This window comes from Pristis pectinata, chromosome 4, assembly GCF_009764475.1.
Source record: "Pristis pectinata isolate sPriPec2 chromosome 4, sPriPec2.1.pri, whole genome shotgun sequence".
Taxonomy (NCBI): domain Eukaryota; kingdom Metazoa; phylum Chordata; class Chondrichthyes; order Rhinopristiformes; family Pristidae; genus Pristis; species Pristis pectinata.
In genome coordinates, this window is record NC_067408.1 from 47,600,545 (window position 1) to 47,625,798 (window position 25,254).

At 41.8% G+C, this 25,254-nt stretch overlaps 1 protein-coding gene across 1 annotated transcript; it reads right to left on the reverse strand.

Moving 5' to 3' along the window:
• Positions 1-2,310: 2,310 nt before the first annotated feature.
• LOC127569249 (E3 ubiquitin-protein ligase NEURL3-like) lies at positions 2,311-23,331 on the reverse strand. Its single transcript, XM_052013698.1, has 4 exons — positions 22,860-23,331; positions 7,150-7,695; positions 5,206-5,328; positions 2,311-4,145 (listed from the first exon to the last, which is right to left on the reverse strand). Exons 1-4 carry the CDS (start codon positions 22,891-22,893, stop codon positions 3,907-3,909), a joined length of 942 nt encoding a protein of 313 aa, XP_051869658.1. The 5' UTR covers positions 22,894-23,331; the 3' UTR covers positions 2,311-3,906.
• Between the last annotated feature and the right edge of the window lie 1,923 nt (positions 23,332-25,254).

Here is a 25,254-nt window from a genome sequence, read left to right on the forward strand (position 1 = left end):
TTTAAATTGCCTCTGAAATTGCTTTCATTGTTTGACAGGCTTGGATCTGTGTCTGATCCTCTGTTGAAATCTGATCCTTTAGCAACTGACACACTTGGGTGTTCTAAACCAACAGAGCTGTGCTGTGCTGTGTGCAGGCCATTGCAGCAATAGTAACTGACGGCAATGATCTTGTCAATATACAGTGGACTTTTTTTTTGGCATTAGACTTTGCTATGAATCTGTGACTATAGAGAGCAGCTTTTGCAGTCACTTGTGGTGGATGAAATTCTCTAGCATTCACGGGCATGGCAAATCTACATGTATGTTTGAATGTTCAGTTTTCCATGCTGTATACCTTTAACTGCATTTGTGCATCTAGCAGTCCATAAACAGGCCTTTTGCGTGAGACACAAGTGGCACCAGAATTGTAGTCTTAGAATAAGTTATTTTGCAAAAGTAATGTACTTTTTAATTGTATCAACCAGCTTCTTGTTCCCTGTCCCAATCTTATTGCTTTCAGCTAATTCTAATGGTGTCAGATTAATCTTCCAGTTTCTGCAGAACATCTTTAATCGAGTTATCTTTCACCATATGTGGCTTATGGACCAATCCCTTCAGGAGTATTGCTTTCTCTCTCTCGTATGCCACACGTTTTATCTCTCACAGTATCACCTCCTCCTTCAATGTCCACAATATCATTCACTTTAAAGAACACATCCACCTGCTCGATCTTTGAACTGAGTGATTTTCCTGGTATCGCCCATCAGTTGATGTCGTCCTATTCCTTTTCAACAGCTAAGTTGGGTGTGCGAGATGGTCTGGTTACACCTCAACACCACTGCCTCTTGCCACTGAGGCTTATTTTACTTTGTGCTTTGTCAGTATATCTGCAGGCCTTTGACCAATTAAATTCCATATGAGTTGTCAAGGTAGACACCGCTGAAAATCAGTATTGTTGCTACAAACTCACTTCAAACATGTAGAGCGAGAATCATAATGTCCTTCAACTATCCTAAAGGACAACTACCTGAATTCTCAGCATCAGTTCATAATATGTCTTCACAAACAAATTAAGGCAGAATTAACATATATTAAAAGAGAGAATGGTTTATTTGCAAGACCAAATATTTAACCTATAACTGTTTTGAGTCTTCAAGTTCCTGCTGCATCCCACTTGTTCCAGTCAATGTTATTGTTCCAAAGCAGGCACAACACCTGACTCTCCTGTCCTATAGGATTACAATGTGACCACATACACAGAAAACAGTACAGGTCTTCCCAGGCTACTGCAGGGTTCCATTCCTGCAAACTGTTCGTAACCCAAATGGTTCACAAGTCAAAAATGCGGCCCGAACAGAGTTCCCACGCAGCAGAAGGTGCCTGCAGCCCCGCAGCAGCCAGCAAATCCATCCCGCCGGTCCCCCAAATGCTCGTTTGTATGTACGGGCTGTACATAAGTCAGGCATTCGTATGCTGGGGAGGGCCTGTATGCCCACACACACATTCTATAGATAATAGAGGTATTCCAGAATGGAAAATGGAAGCGAAAACTTCTGAGGTAACCTCCAGGGATGTAAACGACAGAGAGTCGAAATCAACAGAGTGAGCATTCATTGTGGAGGCAGCTCCAACAGTATGAGGAAGTTCATAGTTTGATTTTATAGCTTATTTCTATATGAAATGGAATAATAATGACTGTAATAGAGTATAAGCCGTCAGGAGATAGACCACAAATGAAACCTAAACTGCCTCAAACCACTTGCTCTTTAAACACAGTGAAGCAATAAAGGAAATTCTTATGTTTTTTTTCAACTTCTCCGAAAGCAGTAATTGACTTATAGTGATCAGGGTCTCATGTGAAGCTGGGCTTCCAGAGCCCTGTCCAACTGGCCATGTTACTGTATGGGTCCACAATCATTGGCAACTCTAGCAAAACTAAAGGTCTCTCACCCTACATCTACACATTGACATTCCCCAGCAAATGTTAACACAGGGAAATTGATTAATTGTCACTTTCTGCAGCACAACTGAGTAACTCAACAGATTGCCTGACTGAATTTATAAATGAAAGTTAAAATGTTCAGACAGATACAGGTTGGTAGTTACATCTGGTAATACGCTCACCTACTAAGGATAGCTGGGGAGCAAGGGAGCTTGACAAGTGGTGTGAATTAATCAGAACAGCAATAAAAGTCAACCATTTCACAACTACCACTGAATGCACAAGTGTACGGTCCTTGATATTACAGAGAGTGCTTCTCTGCGTACTTGGAACGAGGAATTTAGTAATAAAAAAGGCATCTCATGGTATCAAAATCAATTTAATCAAAATATATATCCTTTGTACAAAAGCACCACATTATAACACTACAATTCAATTAAAAATATACTGTAGGGGTCACACAGTTACAATGTCACAACAACTTAATTTATATGACCATTTGCCAGATGCCTGCGCAGGTGGCGTTGGGTGGAGATATAATCAGGGCCCCTGTTAACCATCCCAAAAAGATGCAAAATGCAAGGTTGTGGATGTACCTGCATGTGTTTGCATTATAAAACAAAATCTGATACAGGTGCAGGAGACATTAGGACGATGATTAATAGTCTGGTCAAAGGGGGTGTGCAGAGTACCTGAAAACAAGAGGCTTGGGGGGGGGGGGCGCAAATGGTAGTGGTGAGGGCCTTGGCAAGTGAAGGAATGTCATCCCTGGTAGTGTGATTAAAATTCAGAATGTGCAAGAAGGAGGATTGGATGAGTGCAGAGACCCTTGAGTGTTATGGAACAGAAAAACTATTTACAATTATCAACAGAAAAACTACTTACAAGCCCTTGTAGTAAAGGGCTCAATTGCAATCTCCAGGCTCTGTTGAGTTGTTGACATTTCAGAGCTGTAATGGCTGGTTTGTGGTTTAAAGCTACAGTACTGAACCAAAATGTTACATATCTGAGTCCTGCAGTTGCCCATCATTCAATGTCAACCCTCACTAGTGATCTACTGTAAATCCCAAATGTTTACCACACACACACTGATCCGCCCCAGACAGGTTAATACAAACTTTTGGAGACATAAGAGAGACTGCAGGTGCCGGAAATCTGGAGCAACACACACAAAATGCTGGAGGAACTCAGCGGGTAAGGCAGCATCTATGGAGGGAAATGAACAATTGACGTTTCAGGCCAAGACCCTTTGTCAGGACTTCATAAAGCCCACATACCAGCTGCTTGATCGAAAGAGGAGGGAGGCAAATATGTCTCTCAAGTGCAGAGAGCTGACTGAGTATAAATAGGTATTATTTGAAATTCTGGACAATACTGATCCAGAAAGGGTTGAGAAATGTTATGGCTCACATATCGACACTGGGTGCAATTTATTTCCAGTGAAATCTGCTTGTTTTACCTTTTACCTCTCCTAGTTGTCCCCTTCAGCAGTCTCTAAATCATGAACTTCTCTTTGATTAATTGGTTGTAATCGCTTCCTCTTTAATAACATTGTTGGCTGCTTGCTCCAGCTTTCCGACTACCTCACTGACTGGGGACATGTCCTCACTAAATTGACACTCCTTGATCTTTCCTGCTGTTTCATCCAAATTTCATTTTACTACTATTTCAGGCTTTCCCTCTCCCTCACAACCTGCCCCTTCTTTTCAGATCTGTTTCTCCATCATCATCCCTGTCCTCTCCATCTCATCCTTCTCCCGGCTTTCCTGTGTTTCAACCTTCTCTGAAGATGTCACATTTAGATTGGACTTCCATAACAAAGTGTACTGCTTGTAATCATATTTGTATTATCTTTTATTGGATTATGTGTCCAACTGCCGCAAAACATGTGTTTTGTACTGCAGTAATCCAAGCTGCTTATATTCAAGTGATGGTCACTTGTCCTGTCCAACAGACCAAGTCCATGCATTAGTCTTGAGGCATTAACTGCGGAATGTCTTGATGATCTCCTTGATCGGTTGTCTGCAGATTGGGCATGTTGATTTCCTGCTGAAGAGCTTCTGCCCACAGCCATAGCACATACACATGTGTCCACATTTGTATATAACAGAGTTCACTTGGTGTGAGAAACAAACTACACAGTCTTCATCCAGGGACTTGGAGCTCTGGGGATGGTTATTTGTCAGTGGCTTGGAAATGCGAGGACTGGGTTCAGAATGGCCTGCAAACAAAGTTTTAATTATTTATTAAATAAGTGCGGAATGCCTTTCCTTAAGTCCTCTGTGGCAAATCCATGCCATTAATGAGAGCAAAATATTACACACACTGGAAATCTGATACAGAAAGAAAAACTGGTGGAAATAATATTTTTTGTGGTTTCTATTTTTATACCAAGTTAGTAAAGTTTGGAGTTATATTTTTAAGGCTTGTGTAGTTGTCCCATAAATATTTCAAATGTATGAAACAAGAAATTATTTGCATTTTAGGAATTATGGGGAAATGAGAAAATGCATCAATATCTAAAACACTATAAACAGTTACTTCAAATATTCAGAATTTGTAAGTTAACATGGATTTAGAAGTAATAATAATTTCATTCAATTCCACTAGAATTCTACGAGACAATATTTAAATTAGTGAACTGGTGTTAGCTAATATCTTGATTAGGCAGAATCAGGTCAGGCAGTATCCATGAGGGAGAAACACTCAATGTTTCAGATCAAGGACCCATCATCGGAACTGGAAAGGTAAGAAAGTGAGCATGTTTTAAGTTGCAGAGAGGGGAACAGGCAGTGGGAATGTCTGTGACAGGCTGCAGAGCAAAGTTGTCAAGGAAGCAGTTACTAAAAACTGTCTAGGAGGAGAGAGGTTTAGAACAGAAGTACGAGGAAATAGAGACACAGTTAAGATCTGTGTCAACTGTGGTAGAGGGGAAGCCACTTTTATGGAATAAGGAAGACATTTTACTGGTGTGGAAAGATTAATCTTCAGAACAGCCTCAATGGAGATTGGGAATCTGGGAACATGGAATGGAGTTGTGACAGAAAGTAGAGTGGGAGCGGATACAGTCAAGGGAACCGTATTAGAAATGTCAGCTCGTTAAGGAAATTGGTCACTAATCTAGCCCCTGCATTGGAGAAAGAGAAGTGAAGAAAGGGAGAAGCCAGGTTCTAAATGTGATGAGACATTGTTACCTTTCACAATGCTGTTCAGTCCTATGAACAGCAGCTTTTTGAGGAATTTCCTAAGTAAAGTCCCAGTTGTCTCCTAATTGCTCTTACCATTGTTGGGTATTGCAGAAAAAACAGGTGCCCGAGTCTGCAATGTTTGAGGTTCATCACTTCTGACAGTGACAGATGGCCATTCTGGTAACTTGTTCTGGGATACAAATTTCATGCAGGGATCTGAAGAGGTGAAAGGAAGAGAACTTAGTTCCACAGTGTGGTGATAAACAGTCTGAGGTATTCATTAATGCTGCAGCTACAAGGTCAGACTAGAGGATGGGCACCCCACAATGACTGAATTACTGCCTGGCACCCAAAACCTTTCCACCATCTGCAAGGTTTAAGCATGATGGAATACTCTCAGCTTATCTGGATGAATGCAGCTCCAGTAACACTTGATACCACCCAGAAGAAAGCAGTCTGCTTAAATGGTATCTCCTTCACCACCCTAAATATTTGTTCCCTCCACTGCTGTGTACCATCTATAAAATTTACTCATGCAGACTACTCCAATAGCACATTCAAAATGTGTAATCTCCGCCATCATGAAGGATAAAGACCAGTGATGCATCAAAGCCAACATGTTCCCGTCTGAGATGCACGTCATCCTGACTCGGAGATATATCACCAGATCTTCACGTTCTCTGACTCTAAATCCTGGAACTTCCTGCCCACTGTGGGAGTACAGTGGCAATACAAGAAGGGGGTTCACCAATATCACTTCAAGGGCAATAGGGATGGACTAGAAATGAATGAAAGAAAGACTCAAGCAATTACCTAGATATCTTTCTGGAACAAAGTCAGAGACTTAAATCAGTGTTCTGCCAACTCAGTTCACATTAGTTAAATTTGTGTTAACAGAATTCTTAACATATCAACATTGAAGAATAGTGGCTTAATGGTCTAAATTCTTTCATATTTTACTAAATGTTTGAGAGTAAACAACCCTTCTGTTCAATACTATTCAACACTGCACTGACCTGTGGTCTTTACTTAGATAGGTTCCCATAAGATTTCAAAATCTTTGAACACTTTTGATAAATATGATGGCCGTCTCTCAAATTGCTACCATGTTGTGTGAACCTTGGCACCTTCTTGCTGGAATCTTCAACATTTTGTGGTTCTCATTACTTTTTGAGATTTGAAATAAATCAACCTACCTATAAATTATATTTCATTAATTTACTCCGCCGTCTTAGCTTACAACCTAATGGTATGAACATTGAATTTTCCAGTTTCAGATAACCCACACCCCCAGTGTTCTCCTCCAACACACACTCACCTGTCCACTTAATTTTCTTCTCCCTAAGTTCACCTTTCCCATCCCCTCCCCTCACCATCTGGTTCCACCCATCACCAACAGCCTCTATCCCACCCCTCCCTCCCCCCTTGTACTGCTATATACGGGCAATCTTTCCTCCCCCCTCTCAGTGCAGATGCAGGGTTTTGACCCAGAATGTCGACTTACACCTTTTGCCTCCACAGTTGCTGATTGACCCACTGAGTTCTTCCAGAGACGCCAGAGTTTTTTTTGTAACTCCCTCACTCCCTTCCATGGGTATTGAAGATACAGTTTAGTGGTTCTCTGGAAGCCTACTCAGGTCCAGGTGTGAGTCTCCTTGTGAGGCGCCTGAATATGGAGTGTTGGCCATAAAAGCTGAAATCCTTGGTCAACATTTCCTCCCACATTCAGAGTGACCAGGTTAAACCAATGGATAGCAACTTGTACAGGAATAAAGGGTAATTGTCCTTTTCCTGTCTTGAGGTCTAGGGCCACCTCATGTGGTCTGCCTGAGATGATTTATCTGAGCACACACCAGCAACTAAGCTCAGACCCTTTTATTCTATATGGCTCAGTGCACTGCACATTTCATTATGAGACCATAAGTAAAGTAAAATGATTTAAGCCGAACTAAATACTCCTATACTGTATGATGCAACGCATAACAAAATATAATTCAATGCATTATCACATCTTTCAAATGCCCATTAATCCCTTACCTAGGAGTTGAACTCCTCGAGTTGTTCCATACACATCCACCATCAACCACAATGGGTGATCCACCAACAACCCTTCCATAAGATGGTATTTCCTCCCTCCGTTCACATGATACATGAAAAAGCCTTGCTTGTTCACCCAGAAAGAAATGATGGCTCCCTCTTGTATAAAATCCTCTGGTAATGCTTTGGCCCAGAACCCATGAACATCCTCCAGGTCTGGGCAGATGAACTTTGGAAGTGCATTGGGATCTATGAGGGAAGGGTTAAATATAGTGCAGCCTAATCGCAATGCTCCGTTCCATGCGACATCCATCTTTGTGATCTTCACTTTCACTTTCTCCTGGATGAGGATGGGACGGTTGGTAAAAGTGATCCCATTGCAGAATCCAGATTTTCTCCATGCACACTGATTGGATGAATCCAGCTTTATCTGGGACCCTTTGGTGTACGGATGGAAGAAAAGGGGATCGTGTGAGGTAACTGGTTTTTGACAACACTCTGTCTTTCTTTCACAAGTGGACAGTTGGTTATTTCTTCGCTCCAGTTCTGCAAAAGAATCAATGAAAAACTATAGTTAATTCTGAGCAATAGTTTGCTGTGCTGGTTACTTTGGACAATGTTACTGGGATACAAATGCAAAATACCACTGATGCTGATATCTGAAATAAAACAGAAAATGCTAGAAATACTCAGCAGGTCTGCAATACCAATCAATGTAAGAGCAAATAGAAGACACCTGGGGATCTACTTGCTTAGCATTTATGAAGAGATAAACAGAGTTGATATTTCAGGTTGATAGTTGTTTATCAGAACTGCAGGTGAATATTTCCAGCATTTTTTGTTTTTATGACCAGAACTTATAATTCATTTGCTTAATATTGTGCAAAACTGTGTCTTATGCCCTTCTATTGAATGTTTACCATTTGGGAGTTGTATATCACCACTGGCACTAATCCAACGTTAGAAATTACATCATCAATGTAACATTTAACACAACACTAATTGAGAAGTGAAGTCTTGGTAATAAACCAATTAGAACAACTATTAGATTGCAGATTTAATATTAATAAATCTGACAACATCGTCTCTTCGATAGCCTTAGTATTTTGGTCGTGAATTTACCTTTGGATGTATCTGACATGTAGGCCAAGGGCAAGGTTTTGGTACAGAACAAGCAAATAAATTCTCTAAATCAATTAATAATTTGTATCTTTGACCAACGAATTAAACTAAGGATTGTAACCAGAGGGTGTGAAAGTTTAGCTGTCGGGGCTAATGTCTGATTGCGCTGTGGTGTGCATTGACGTATGGTCCCAATAACTGGATACATTTGTGGAACTGGGCAACAGAGAGTGGAACAGACTCAAGTGGGGAAGTGAGCATCCTGAATACAGGAACTGATTGAGAGCACCCTGCATGTTGGGCCCTGAGGAGACCATATTTGAACCATCACTGTGGTTAGAACAATCCATACCCTACAACAGCAAGGCACCAACCTCTGAGAAAAGGGATAGAAAAGGGGAAGAACATTGTTGGCATCCTTTGATAAATCAGACTACGATCAACGGAGAACAGGAGCAGTGCCCAGGAGGAGCTTCGAGGCAGATAGCAGTGCCAAGCTCAGTTGCATACCCATGGGTTTTATTAAGTACCTTCTTTGTATACATCTTCAAAGAGTTTAATACATTTCGATTTAAATTGCATTCTTGTGTCTGCCTCCCATTGGCCTCACTTTCAAGAACCCTTTGGTAAAACTTACAGACAACTTTACTGAAACATTAGTATCCAAGAGAAAGGCTGAGGCTGCAGTGTGTGGAGGCAGACTGGAATGGGCATTCACAAAGCCATCAATGTGTTGAAGCCATTCAGCCCCTTGGGCCTCTTCCACTACTCATTTGGACATGGCTGATCTGTACCTCAGTTCCTTCTCACAGCTAAGTTCTATATTCCTTGGTCTGCTTATTCAACAAACATCTATTGATCCATTTTGGAAGTTCTAACCATCACAGCTCTCCAGGGAGAGGCCATCCATATTGTCACCAACCTTTATATGAAACAGCACTTCCTCACTTCCCTTCCAGAAGGCCTGTTTCAAATACTATCACTTGTGAGCCCATCGGTTTTCATTTGGTAATTCCAGTATTTAGATCGTTTTATCATTCAAATTGGGTCTTATAATTCACCCTTCAATCTTCTATAATCAAGGGAATTTACTCCAAGTCTATGCAACATGTCATCATAATTTATCCATTTAATTCTTTATGGCAATATGAAGCAACATTCAGCCCTGAGACTGTACCTATTTAATTATGAGAAGAACCAAAGAGGCTAAAGTGGAAATAAGCAGTGTTTTATTTTGCCAGTGTACTCAAGGGGTTAAGGCAAAGCTTGCTGGCTCTCCCTTCATCCTCTCTGAGTACGTGGCCTCCAAAAGCCACTGCTGAAATAGGGTCCCACAGTCAGGCGAGCACCCAGAAAATTTGTGTATTCCACAGGCATGTTTTCATTGAGTCATCACCAGTTAAATGTGGCACACTTCATAAGAACCTTAGCCATATATGTGCAGTCAAAAGTAGAAGACCCTTGCTTCTCCTGTCCACCAGTTTGTTTTACAGGAGCAAAGCCACTCAGAATAGCAGTGAAACCATTGGGGGTGTTCAGCAAACCTTCTGGATGAACACACCTTAATTTCCTGTTGTCTGTCACTATTGCCAAGACTGTTGATGACAAGAAATCAAGGTACGTTCATCCAGAAAGTTTGTTGAACACTCCCACTGGCTTCGCTGGGATCGACGAGGAGATCTCAGTTAGCAGATTCATTGCATTGTGTTGTATGTTCCAAGAAGATCCCAGGTTCGATTACTCATCTGTCCTGAATTAATTAGTTTAAGTCAGAGCATCAAATTAATCCACTCAGACGATGAACAAATTTGCTTGGAGAAGCATTAGAGTTGCTAACTCTGGCTGGATGTATTCCTGAAGATTTGATCATAACACGTCCTCCTGCCAACCCCTCTGTTTGCTCCAAACAAATAGAATACAGGTTAAAAAAAAACAAACTCAAACTAAATTAAAAAAAGAATTTTTTTTCCTCCCAGGGCAATGATTTTGTTCACAGCAGGTGCAGGAAATTAAGCATTAATTCCAGAAGACTCCAGAACCATTGGCAATTCCAAGAATGTGTCTGCAGTGCCACAATCATAACTATTAACTTATTATGTGGGACTTGGTCATATAGATGGACTTCAGTAAGGCACTTGACAAGGTCCCACATAATAGGTTAATCAAGAAAGTTCAGGTGCATGGGGTCAGTGGAGAATTGGCTGTGTGGATCCAGAACTGGCTTGCCCATAGAAGACAGAGGGTGGTGGTTGAAGGGACTTATTCAGGCAGGAGGCATGTGAGTAGTGGTGTTCTGCAGGGATCTGTACTGGGACCTCTGCTGTTTGTGATGTACATAAATGACCAGGATGAGTATGTTGATGGATGGATTAGTAAGTTTGCAGACGATACCAAGATTGGAGGAGTTGTGAATAGTGTAGAAGACTGGCGAAGGATACAGTGTGATATAGATCAGTTGCAGATGTGGGCAGAGAAATAGCAGATGGAGTTTAACCTGGATAAATTTGAGGTGTTGTATCTTGGTAGGACTAATATCAAGAGGCACTACACTCTTAAGGCCAAGACCCTTAACAGTGTTGAAGAGCAGAGAGACCTTGGTGTGCAAGTCCATGGCTCATTGAAAGTGGCTACATAGGTAGATAGGGTGGTTAAGAAGGCTTATGGAATCGAGGTATTGAGTATAGGAGTAAAGAAGTTATGATGCATCTCTACAGAACTCTGGTTAGGCGGCATTTAGAGTATTGCATGCAATTCTGGTCACCTCACTCTAGGAAGGACGTCAAGCCTTTAGAGAGGGTGCAGAGGAGGTTTACTAGGATGCTGCCTGGATTAGAGGGCATGTGCTATCAGGAGAGGCTGGACAAAGTTAGGTTCTTTTCTCTGGAGCAGCAGAGGCTGAGGGGTGATCTGTTGGAAGTGTATAAAATTATGAGGGGTATAGATAGGGTGGACGAGCAAAATCTTTTTCCCATTATTGAGTGATCCAATACCAGAGGGCATGCATTTAAGGTGAGAGGGGGTAGGTTCAGAAGAGACGTGAGGGGTAAGTTTTTTACTCAGAGAGTGGTGGATGCCTGGAATGCGTTGCCTGATAGGGTGGTGGAGGCAAATTCATTGGGATCTTTTAAGAGGGACTTGGATGGGCACATGAATGAGAGGAAAATGGAGGGATATGGGCATCCTGTAGGTGGGAGGGATTAGCTATGTCAGCACAATATTGTGGACCTGTGCTGTACTGTAGTATGTTCTATGTGATCCCACCCGCGGTCAACGTTGGTGAAATTCTAACAGGACCTGATCTACCACTTTCATGTGTCTAACAACCTATTTTGTTTGTTACAGGTTTTTTGTGCCCTTAGCAGTGTGTCATGTACAGTGTTGAGGCTTGTCCTGAGCTTGTTTTTTTCACCTTGAGACGTCACTTTGATTCCGTGTGCAACTTACACAGTGCCTCCCAAGTCACAGATTATTCTAAGCTAATCAGAGCTCAAACAAGCCCATGTTATTTGACTTTCTGTGTAGAGGCTGAAAAATCATAATAATATTGGATAAGGCAGAGTGATAATTGGGAGCTGCCAGCTGTTCACATGGTATTGGTATTGGTTTATTATTGTCACTTGTACCGAGGTACAGTGAAAAACTTGTCTTGCGTACTGATCGTACAGATCAATTCATTACACAGTGCATTGAGGTAGTACAGGGTAAAAACAATAACAGAATACGGAGTGAAGTGTCACAGCTACAGGGAAGTGCATTGCAGCTAGACAATAAGGAGCAAAGTCATAACAAGGTAGATTGTGAGGTCAAGAGTCCATCTCATCGTATAAGGGAACTGTTCAATAGTCTTACTACAGTGGGATAGCAGCTGTCCTTGAACTTGGTGATATGTGTCCTCAGGCTCCTGTATCTTCTGCCTGATGGGAGAGGAGAGAAGAGAGAATGTCCTGGGTGGGTGGGGTCTTTGATTATGTTGGCTGCTTCACCAAGGCAGCAAGAGGTATAGACAGAGTCCACGGAGGGGACGCTGGTTTCTGTGATGTTGGAACCAACTGACTTTACATCCATTTATGGAAACACAATACTCACACCCTGCGGTAAATTGGAATAAGATGTTTTTTATGCTTTAGGGAGAGGGTGGAATTGAAACTGTTACCTGGTGTGGCTGAAACTAGCAGCTTGACATACTTGAAGTGAGGAGGAGGTTGTTAGGAACATCCACCACACTATCTAGTTCAGCTTTAGGTGCTCTCACCTTTCAAATTGAATAGACTTCAAAGAAGCATTTTTGCTCCGGCAATAAATGGTTTCAAACATTCCTCAAAAAGCAAAAGAGAAAATACAGATTCTGGCAATCTGAAACAAAAACAGAAAGTGTTGGGAATGGTCAGCAGATCAAGCAGCATCTAAGTGTATCGGGCAACTGTTTGTGACTGGAGTCCATCCCTAATTTACCGTTTGAGCAACCAGAACGCCAACAGAAATACCTGACATTGTTCAAGGGTCTCAGGAGTTACAGCGTTCTCCCCCTTTATCAAGAACAATGCAATATGTACTTAATAAAATAAGGCACAAGAATGCGGAAACCTCACCTATTACGTTAAGAATAATCTCATCAATCTCAAGGGAGGTGCTTCTGTGTCCCACTTCCCCGTGTCTCCAAAAACAACTAAATTCATTAAAAAGAAGTATTTGGTTGTGTCATAGTGTGTAAAAGTTTCTGTTTGTGCAGCCATTACTTATATTTGAGAAATATCTCAGTTGTGAAATGAACCACTCCTCCTTCATTGCTGCTGAGTTCTGACATTGGGAGGCATGCAATTGATATTCCATTGCCTTAACCTCTCACAGGAAATGGGCACGTGTACCTTATGAGCTGAATTGAAGAAAAACATTCCTGGTCTCGCTGATTGGTTCTGCATAAATGTATGCACCTGATGACCTAATTATGTTTATAAGTTCTATATCTCTCTAATGATATGGGATTAGCTTGTATTGGCATCATGGTCAGCAAAGACACAGTGGGCTGAAGGGCCTGTTCCCATGCTGTAATGTTCTATGTTCTATAATGTACTGTATCGAAGGGTGAGAAACTGAAGAATCAGGATCTAAGAGCTGTACCATCAACTCCAGATGGTATGGTGACACAGTTCTTTGTCAGTACGATTTATAACAGGCTGAAATCATAAATCATTCAAAGACATTCATGTTGTTCCTTTTCTGAGACATAAAATTGCAGTCAGTCATGCAACACCAAGATTTACGGTAGAACAAGTAGCTGCCGTGAACAACTCTGACTTTCAGGGACCGTCACAGGATTCCAACACATGGGAGGTATCTTTGGATGACTGCTAAACAGGAATTCGCAGAGAGTAATGCATTTTACGGATTTGTGTGATTTGGCCCTTCATTACTTTAGAGTTTCATTTGTTCAACAGTCCTACTTTGGTGCCGTGGCTATGGCCAGATCACTAATTTCCTGCCTGTTGCCTCCTCCTACCAAGGTAATCCAACTGACAGGCTGGAAATTCCAAGGCCACTATCCTAAACAGAAGGCCAAAGATTCATATCATTCTGAGGGATGAAATGAAACCAATTTACCAATTCTGAATGTCATACTGAAAGTGCAAGCAGAGATTAAGTTGCAGTTCTGTGTACATAATCAGTATCTTTTGGTTCCCCAAACAACCCTCTCACTCCATCTGCTTGAACTTTCATTTTGTAATTAGTAAATATGTTATTAGTAATAATATTATTGAGCCAAGGGAAACAATATTCTTGTGTTTTCATGTCCAAAGTACATAAAGCTCTCTCAATGTATTGTCCTTGATTCTCCTTTCCAAACACACTCTGTTAGAACCTCCATATACTGAGGAATTACTTAAATATCAAATCTATGCTCCTTCATGATGTTAGTGGCACAGAAGTGCAGCAGGCAGTTCTCACAGTTCCAGCAACCCAGGTTTAATCCTGACCTCTGCTGCTGACTGCATGGAGTTTGCATGCTCCCTCCGTCAATGTGTGGGCTTCCCCCAGGTGCTCCGGTTTCCTCCCACATCCCAAGGACGTGCAGGTTGGTCAATTAATTACCCCTCATGTAGGTGGTTGGTTGTACAATCTGAGGGGAGTTAAGTGCATCTGAGAGAAAATAGTTGTAGGGGAATGGGGTTGATGGAACTGCTCTAAAAACTGGCATAGACTAGAAGGGACAAATGGCCTCCTTCACTATCATAAGGAAACGCGAGTACAGAACATCGTGAACATATTCCAGTACAACGATCCTGTTAATGCCAGCTTTAACTCAGGGGTGGCATCTTCTCTGGAGTAGGTAAGCTAGACAGGTATTACACCAAGGAAGTCCTATGGTAGGGTAGACAGCCAGAATCTTTCTACCAGGATAGAACTGCCGAATACTAGAGGTCATAGTTTTAAGGTGAGAAGGGGAAAGTTTAAAAGGGATGTGCAGGGCAAGTTTTTTGTTTACACAGAGAGTCGTAGGTACCTAGACCGTGCTGCCAGGGGTGGTAATAGAAGCAGACACAATAGTGGCATTCAAGAGGCTTTTAGATAGTCACATGAATATGCAGGGAATGGAGGGATAGTGATCATGTGCAGGCAGAAGGGATTGGTTTAATTTGGCATCATGCTCGGCAAAGACATGTTGGGTCGAAGGGCTTGTTCCCATGCTGTCCTGTTGTATGTGCTATGTTCTATGTGCTATCGGAAGTACCAGGTTAAACCCAGTCCCTATCTGCTCTCCCAGCTGAATGTAAACAATATGCAATACTAGTTAAGAATAGCCTGGGAGTTTCCAGTAAAGTTTTGTTAAATCCGTCAGACATTAGATAAGGTTTGGTTATTGGCACAATTTCTATAACTTTATTTCAAAAGCATTTCATTGGCTACGATACGCTTTCAGATACTCTGCATTTGTGAAAGTCACTCGATAAATGCAAGTTAAGTCTTACCCCGAGTAATCACTGCCCTGAGTGTGTTGCAAAATACGGGTGATGGATCAGCACTGGAATGCTGACTGTTCCGCTCAAGAACAGGTCATTCTCACAGCATCATAAAAGACAGATGAAACATACACAAAATAAATCAAATGCTGGCTGTGGGCCTTGAGAGTTACACTGAGTTACACAGATCACATAAGGGCTTAACATATTGTTAGGTAGCTCAAACAAATGCTGACTGAGCTTTTGCACCAATTAAGTATACAGGCAGTAACGTATATTAAAGCTGCTATGTGTAACAGCCCAAGTAAAATAATGGTAATTGATGAATAGACAGTTTTAAACACATTAACTTATGCTTTATCAAATATATATATTAGAAACTTTTAAACTAGCTCTTAATGGGCTGGAAGTTTGCAAGTGCCCTGTGTGAAATGAGTTAATTCATTTCAGTCTGGACAGTGGCATTTTCTGAGTGACACTGCTACGAAAAATGCAGGGAGCAGCGTTGACCACAATACATGGCCATTCTCGATCTCACAAATGCCTTCGACTCAGTGGAGAATCTTCCTCAAATTTAGTTGCCCTCAGAAGCATGTCACTACTCTCCCTATGCCACGTGATGACACGCAAGCCCGGATTCTAACCAACTGTAGACACAATCGGAACACAGACTGGAGTCAAGGCCATGTCATTACACCAGTCCTCTTCTCAATCTTCCTCACTGCAATATTGCGGCTCACCTCCGACAAACTCCCCACTGGAATGGAGCTAATCTACAGGATGGCACCTCTCCAGAGCTAAGGTCACTCAAGCTTCAGTCATTGAGCTGCAGCTTGCAGACAATGCTTGTGTATGTGCAGGCTCAGAGGTATTCAACTTGTTCACTGAAGTGTATGAGAAACTGGGCCTTATACTTAACGTCCATAAAGTAAAGGTCCTCTACCAACCTGTCTCTGCCGTGCAACCCCACCCCTGACAGTCATGATTGGCAATGAGACTCAAGTATATTTACTTGACTCCAGTGGTTGGGGCACATTGTTCACACACCCAACGCCAGATTCCTGGCATAGCCATTCTACCCTGAGCTTTGTCACAGGAAGAGTTCACCAGGATAGAGAAAATGCTTCAAGGATGTTCTCAAAGCCTCCTTGAAAAAAATGTAACTTCTTTGTCGACTCATCAAATCCATAGTCCGTGGCCAGTCAGAGTAGAGAAGTAGCATCCATGAAGGTGCCTTCAGTGGGAGTACATTCAGGCCCAGGGCAAACAGTGGAAGGAGCAAGCAATCCACCTACTAGCCATGTCAGGCCACATCTGTCCCACATCTGCCTCATCAGCCACCTGCAAGCCTGTAGAACTGGGGTGAAAGGAGGCGATCCTCGATCCTGAGGGACTGCCTAAGAAGGAGACAAACCTAATTGCTCCCACAATATAAAGTATTCTCAATCTAAGACTAAATTGGTAACCTCACTCAGAGAGGTCACTGAATGGTAGGCATGGATACTGTTCTAAGTTAGGAATCCAGATACATTGGTGTGTGGATAGCATAACAGGAATTTTATCCTACATCCTGGTAAACACATCCTTGTTCCCAATGATGTACTATCCTTGCCTTCTGTATGAATATGTCTCATATAAATGTCACAGCAATTTAACACAAGTTTACTCTGGATGGGTTCACAAGATATTAAACTCTTATGGTCCCCCTGCAAATGGTGCAAGAGGTATCGATGACTCACATTAAACAGAGAGTGGGGAGACAACAGTGTAAGATGAACCCAGAGGGTAGAAACAAACAACAGCATGGTACAGATGCACAGTTTAAATTAGAGCACTGCTGAGTGAAAGTCTGTTAATGTTTAATGGTGGCAGGTGACAGGCGGTTGTTGAAGCAGTTAAAGTTTCAGCCCAGTGAGGCACTGCTTCTGTGGCAGCTGCTATCAAGGCATCTACCTCACCTGGGAATAGAGTAATTCATTAACAGACAATAATAGAACCACACAGAGATTATGGTTTGCAATACCCCAGTCTATTTGATATTTACTATTAAACATCAACATGAACAAAGTGTGCATAAATAAAATGCTCTAACAGACAATAATAAAACCACACAGAGATTATGGTTTGCAATACCCCAGTCTATTTGATATTTACTATTAAACATCAACATGAACAAAGTGTGCATAAATAAAATGCTCTAAATGTAAACAACGTAATATGAATGTTCAATTTACCAGAATTCCATAAAATGGCAGAGCTATCAGAATTGTAAAATCAAATAATTATTATCTACAAGTATACCCTTTAATCTGTAGTCTGCTGAACCCTTCTAATCTGTGAAAAGTTGTGCCAAATAACCCTCTTTACATTTTCTCCATTGCTACGTGTCTATTGCATCTATTGAGTAATTGTGACTTTTCTATTGTGAACATTGTGATAATAAAAATTAATAATATATCAACTTCAACAGGAAAAATAACCAGCGTAGAAAAATGGCACAGCATGTACGGCACTCCCATCCAGAACAATAGGTAACTGTAGCCCCCCCCCACTGTTGAAATGCCTGTACAGGTCCTCCCCAGGTTACAGCATGGTTCTGTTCCTGTGAACTGTTCATAACCTGAACAGTTTGCAAGTTGGAAATGTGTCTGCAAACTGAGTTCCTAGGCAGCAGAAAATGCCTGCAGCCCTGCAGCAACCAGCAAATCCATTCCAAACGCTCATACGTATATCCAGATTGTATGTATGTTGCGCATTCATAAACTGAGGAGTGGCTGTAATCACCTGTCTCAGGGATTGGCATTAAAGAAATTAAGGTCCGTACCGCAGCATGTATCCCAATCTCAATCTCTAACTTTGTCTCCATATCCTTTTTTCTGTTTACAACTCTCCAAAATGACTCAGTGAATATGACCACTAGAACCTTCTTTAAGGAAAAAGATCTTAACAAAGATCTTTTGCTTTAAGGGAAACATCACATCATGGGACCACTTTTAGGGGAGAATATTAAAACAGCTTGCACAGTGGCACATCTGGTAGAGCTGCTACCTCAATTATCTGGGTTCAACCCGGACCTGTGGTGTCCATGCAGAGTTTGCACATTCTTCCTATGATCGCTTTGGTTTCCTCTCATATCCCAAAGATGTGTGAATTGGTAGGTTAACTGACCTGTGTAAATTGCCCCTAGTGTGTAGGTGAGTGGTAGAATCTGTGGTTGTTGATAGGAATGTGTGAAGAATAAAATGGGATTGGTGTAGGATTACTGTAAATGAGTGGTTGATGGTTGGCAGAGATTCGGTGAGCTGAAGGGCTTTTTCCATGCTGTGTATCTCAATGACTACAATGGCAGCTTTCTAAGCTATACAATAGAATTCTGATTCAAACTTAATTGGTTTATTTTGGCATTGCTGTAAATTATTAAAAACTGGGCATTATCAGATAGTAAAGATGAGTTACAGGAAAACAAGCTTTTAGCAGTTCAAATATTAACTTATCATAAGTATTTCATATGAGAAGTTTTGTTCAGATAAAGAAGTTAATGAATGTTGCAGATAAAAGGAACAATTTAGAAAGAGAAAGTCATTTTCAGAACTAGTGTTTAAAGAGGTGGTGGAGGCAGATACATTCGGGACATTTAAGAGACTCTTAGATAGGCACATGAATGATAGAAAAATGGGGGGCTATGTGGGAGGGAAGGGTTAGATAGATCTTAGAGCAGGATAAACTGTTGGCACTACATGGTGGGCCGAAGGGCCTGTACCGTGCTGTAATGTTCTATGTTCTATAAAATTATTATCAGCACAATGCACTTCAAAGAGACAGACCCACCATTAAGATCATCTTTAAAGATGGAAGGCTACTGAGGATCTAAAGCCAAGTCACAATCAATGCTCTTTTTATGCACAGAAACTCACTGTCATGATCCCATTTTAAAGAAGGAGACTTTTTTACGGTTTCCCTGGAGAATGAATCTGCTGAATACCACTCCTCTTGTAAAAGTCATGACCGTATGAAGACTCAGACTTAGCATTAATATCCATCTATTTATTCCTGTATATTATCATCAACTTCTTTGCTACTTTACATTTTAACAGTAAAGCACTAATAATATCAGTATCAAATCATTTTCTAAATTCATTCTCCAGGAACTGGGTATAGCTGGCAAGTCCAGCAGTTATTACCCATCCCTAAATGCCCTTGAGAAGGTGGTGGTAAACTGCCTTCTTGAACCGCTGCAGTCCTTCTGGTGAAGGTGATCCCAGAGGTAGGGAGTTCCAGGATTTAGACCCAGTGACATTGAAGGACTGTGGATATATATTTCCAAATCAGCATGGTGTTGGACTTTGGATGAATCACAAAGGTGACATTCACACTGTGAGTGGATATTAAGGGAATCAAGAGATATGGGGATAGTGCTGGAAAATGGAGATGAGGTAGAAGATCAGTCATAATCTGGATGAATGGCAAAATAGGCTAAATGGGCTTGATGGCTCACTCCTGCTCCTATTTCTGACGTTCTTATGTTCTATGCTACGTAACCAATAAAATAGTGTGAAATGGGTTGTCTCTGCTGTAGTAAGTCATCCTCAATCCTGAGGGACTGCATAAAAAGAGAAAGAAGAAAAAAATCCAGCAAAATCGTCAGGATTCTAGCCTAACTCTCAAACCACAGGAGGAGCTGATCCCAATCTGCCAACACATCCGATTCAATTAATGACTTCCAAATCACACTCTAAGTTTTCTCACACTGATACTAGACTTGTCACATGTTTACGCCCTAGAGTCTACAATATAGAGGAACTGAGAGGGCAATGAAGCTGTGGCACCCACAGTTATGGATGTAAATCCTTACCAATGTCACTCACTTCCATTGAAACATCAAACTCAACAATTCCACCAAATCAGCTCCCAAGATACGACATCATCTCTCAGCTGCTGCACAAAATAAAGGATTTAGCCTGGGCTCAGTAGTAAGTTAGAAAGTTGTGAGTTCCAACGATTTGAGTATATACTTCAGCACGCTGGTTTTCAAGTTTTGTTTCAGGTGATCTGCATTTACCAAATCATTCACCTCACCCATGTGACCCAATAATTACAGGTTCACTGGTCTGTGAATTGTCATTTATTTAAAGGAGCAGAGATAGCGACCCATTTTTAACATCCTACGGCCCACCCAGAAGTCCCATCCCCACTTTGAAAGCCTCTGCTCTATCGCAATCCCGAGAGTGCTGTGGGGTCAAATTCTGCCGTTCAGATGAGATATTAAACTAATACATTGGCTGCCCATTCAACTTGCCAGAAAAGATCCCATGTTTTTATAAGAAGGGAGGTTGAGTTAATCTTGTGTCCTCCCCCTTGCCAAGGCAACAGACCAGCTGCAGTGCTGAAGACTTGCTCTCCAGAATTTGCTAGGCCTCTAGACAAACTGTTTCCATACAACATCTGCCCGATTATGTGGAAAACTGCCCCAGTGTCTCCCAACCTCAAAGAGCAGGATAAAACCAGCCTGCCATTCTGAGTGAGGATCTCACCTCCTGGCTCTCCAAATGCTCCCCCACCCAAACTCAGCACTTGAGTGGATGAGTGCACCTGCACAACACCCAAGAGTCCAAGATAATCTGGACAGCAGGAAGACCCCTTTATAGTTATCATAATCTGATTCGTCTCTTATCTTGGAGATGGTCACTATTATACTTTTGAGATCATCGAGCATGTTCCCCTCTTCCCAGGTGTGGGGATGAGGCTTGGATTTTGTAACTGAAGGTTCTCCATCAAATTTAAAACTTCAGCAGGGATACTGTCTATTCCTGAAGACATGTTGTCTATCAGTTCTCATAAGGCCTTTTTAACGTGAGTTGTCATTGAGGCTGGTCCTGGTAATGTACAGTCAGTGGGATGGAAGCAAGGAGACTTGTGTTAAAGAAAGAATCATGGTTGAGGAGTTTTTTTAAAGTGTTCATTCCAGCAGGCCCTCACTACTTTTCTATCCATCTTAAGCTCTCCTCCTCTCGTGGCTCTGAGTGGAGTGGGTCTTTGGGCATTTGGGCTATTAAATCCACATGCTGCAGTCAAGAGACTGTGGGGAAGCCCACCCATATGTGTGAGTGAACATGCACAAGCTGGCAGGCACCTATGTCATACAGTCATACAACACGGAAACAGGCCCTTCAGCCCACCAAGTCTGTGTCAACCATCAAACACCCATTTATACTTACCCCACTTTATTCTTCCCACATTCCTATATTCTACAGCTCACCAATTAACCATCCATGTTTTCGGGATGTGGAAGGGAACCGGAGTGCCCAAAGGAAAACCACGTGGCCACAGGGAGAACATACTCCGCACAGACAGCACTGGACACAGTCAGGGTCACTGGAGCTGAGAGGCAGCAGCTCTGCTAGCCGCCCCACTATGCATGTACCCATTTATCCATAATTGTTAATGTCCATGCAGCAAAACACAGTCTCCAGTTGTCTTGGATCACTTGGCATTGGTCAAGTGATCCAAGACAACCGAGTCCCTTCATCACATGGACAGTAGTATTTCAAGAAGGTTGCTCACAACCACCCACTCAAGGACAATTAGGAAGTGTCTTGCTGTGAAGATTACATTTCAAGAATGGGAAAGGAGCATTTATCACTTGAACAAGATCACTAAATTCCAGGTTGTGTCATTATTTCCTTGCCTTCCAGGAGCTTTACTTTATGCAGATTGTTTGACGTGTTGCCAATGAAAACAAAACTAAATGAGACATCAAAATCCACTTAATTGACTTAGAGACAATTTGAGAATCCCAAAGGCATAATATTCATTGCACAAGTGCAAATTCTTTATAGGTCATGAGAATTGAATTAATAGGTGAAAGAACATTCAGTGGGATGTTCTAGTTAAAGCTCTTTGGGATTTCCTTTGTAAAACTTACCTGAAGGCAGACTAATAAGAATTCTGCAGAAAGTTGAGCGTCATAGCAAATCAAATTGAATAGCAAAAACTGCTGCACTAATAATACATTGTTCACAATTTTAATAGCCTTGTGGATTACCATAGCTTAAATGTTGCGATCACTGTAATCTTAAAAAACCCACCCCCTTTTAAATTTGTATTAATTCTTTGTTATTTGATTAAAATAACGTTTGAGCATTCAAAATTAGACTGGAAATATTAATTAACAACAAATATACTTGATTCGTACCAGATCAAATAAATAGCAGCAAATTATTACAAACTAGTAATGCACTTTGTACAAATGAAAAACACAATGACACTGGAGGACCTCAGCAGGCCAGGCAGCGTCTGTGGAGAAAAACAGGCGGTCAACGTTTCGGGTGAAGAAGGGTCCTGACCTGAGTTCCTCCAGCATCATTCGTGATTCCAGCATCTGCAGTCCTTTACTTCTCGATACCATTCTTACAAATTTAATAGACATATCAATTATTGTAGCTCGATACATATTAGATCTTTAGCTACTCTTGGTGGTACCTTAACGACATTGGGAAGCATGGGGCTAAATTTTATGAGTACATCCAGATTGGGAGTACTTAAGTATCAAGTTGTCTTTAAATACGAATTCCACATTTACAATCTCTGCATTTTAACAACGTGCAGAGGGTAACACATATCGTCCCGTTTTACCTCTGGGATCTTCCTTGAGGTTGTTGTTGCCCATCCTGCCCGGTACTTAACCGTCTCCCCTCTCCCTGCGTCGGTCCTGGCTGCCTGTGAACTCTTGAGGGCTGCGGCGATGAGGAAGCGGAGCTGAATGCAGAAAATGAAACAACCCAGTCGCTTGCCGTGTAATCAACAGGCAAATCTGCTGCTTTTACGTTTAGTTAGTAGGAATATTCTGCCTGGTTAAACCATGTGCTCTGCGGTGCATTTTCGGCAGCGTCTCCGTGTCGGATTTACCCGTTTGCCTCTCTGATTCCACCCCAAGGAATACGTTCCCTGGCGCAATTGCTTCCAATTAAGAACCTGTTCCCTTTTGATTTACCCCTTCCGTCTGTCTCAGACTTTCGATTACGTCGGTGCTCTGTTTGATCTATGATCACACACCCGTGTTTACGGGAAACCTCGCTATAACTTTGCCAGGTTGAGACTATTCCAATCTCTCCGCGCTGAGCTCCCACTCCCACCCAACTCACCCATCAGCCAGTCCCGGCCCCTTGAACGCGTCCAGCCCCATCCACAGGCAACGCCCGAGTTTCGAATGCCCTGCTCAAACCCCTCCACAGCCCCGCTCCTCCCTTGGAAATTCCCGCATCCCCGCAATCTTCCCAGACCTCGGCATTTCACGGGTGTTGCAAACACAAACTTTCCCCTGTAGAGAAGTCAAAAACGGCAGATGCTGGAAAAATGAAATAAAAAAAGCAAACAAAACATGAAAACACTCAGTAGGTCAGGTAGCATCTGTGGAGAGAGAGAGAGAGAGAAACAGATTTAACGTTTCAGGTCTGAGAACTTCAGAACGAACTGTCTCCAACCTGCAACGTTAATTCCATTTTATCCACAGATGCTGCCTGACCCGGCGAGTATTTGCAGCATTTTCTGGTCTTTCTTTCAGATTTCCAGCATCTGCAGTTTTATTCTCAATGTTGTTTAACTGCAGAATAATGTACATGTCCACACCGAGGCTGTGTTGCCAACTGGACACAGAAGAGAAATAGGAGAGAAAAATCCCTGGGGGACACAAGAGGTCAAGGTGCAGGCAATGGAAGAGATGACACTGGTGGTGCTGCTTCAGGTATGACTAGCTAGATAAGAATAGAATTAGGCAAGCGCAGGCTCATCCATTTCAACCACAAGGAGAAGTATTGGAGAAGGGTTCCACTGGATTTTTCTATTTCAGATGAAGTAGTCATTGAAAGAAAGACCAATGGTGGGCGATCAGGAAAAATTCATAGGGGTGAAGAAAGGGAAGAAAAAGATAATTTGTAAATACACTACATTTTAGTCATCATTTACTTAGCAACAATTGAGCAAGAATGTTTTTGCTTTTTGTGGAAAGTGCAGGCGTAACGTAAGCATTTGGTGATTCATATGTGGACTGGAGATCGAGAAGTGATTACTGCCTATACTCATAAAGAAGTTGTATTTGCTTACACAGAGAATAAACTTCCACTTCTGTTATATTTTAACTTATCCTACATTAAAAGTATTTTAATGAATGTAAAACACTTGGGATTTCTGAGGTTGTGAAAGGTGTTGTACAAGAACAAGTCTTTGTTTTCTTGTGGAGACACAAGAGACTGCAGATGCTGGAATCTTCAATAACATACAAAGCACTGGAGGAGCTCTACGGGTCAGACAGCACGGAGGGAAAGATACAGTAAATGTTTCGGTTTGAGACCCTGAAGGGTCCAGATGAAGGGTCTCTCGAAAAAAAATCACAGGCCAGTTGGAATTTTACCTGCAGAGTGTAACTATTTATGTAAGTTCTGTTTTACATAAATATTGCTCTTGTTCCTTTGTCAAGTATAATGGGCCTGCAGTATTACTGGATAACCTGCTTAACCTTACTACCCTGAGGAAGAAATAGCCTGTAGGGGTTTTGTGGAATTTACCTAAATACACTGGAAAGAAAGTCTTCTTGCAGAACAAATGGTACTATGGAGGAAATGTTTATATAGATTGTTGATTTTTACCTTCATTTTTTTGGAGAATAGCATCAAGCAGTGGTTAAATACAGGCTAATTGGTATGGATTTGGTGGGCTGAAGGGCCTGTTTTTGTGCTTTATGACTCTATGACACAGGCTAATTAACAGTCTGACAGGTCACAACCAGTTTTCTGCAGGATGATGCAGTGACTTGTCCAACCAACACAGACGTATGTGTTTGATGGGCTCCTGCAGTTCATACAAAGAGAAAGCAAGCCCACTTACACCCAGTGAGATCTGGTCTGAACCAGAACCCTCTGACTCAGAGGAGTGAATGCAACACTCAGATGAAGGTTCACTCCAACTGGTTTAGGAAAAAGGAAAGTAAATGAAAAAAAGGAATAAAGACAAAATAAATGGGGCAAAGCAAATA

Coding starts and splice junctions, on each gene's coding strand:
- LOC127569249 (XM_052013698.1), bottom strand. CDS start 22,893: ATGGGCAACAACAACCTCAAGGAAGATCCCAGAG. Junction 7,696..22,859: donor CCTCAAGGAAGATCCCAGAG/GTAAAACGGGAC, acceptor ATTCTTTTGCAG/AACTGGAGCGAAGAAATAAC. Junction 4,146..5,205: donor TTCTGCAATACCCAACAATG/GTAAGAGCAATT, acceptor CTTTGTTTGCAG/GCCATTCTGAACCCAGTCCT.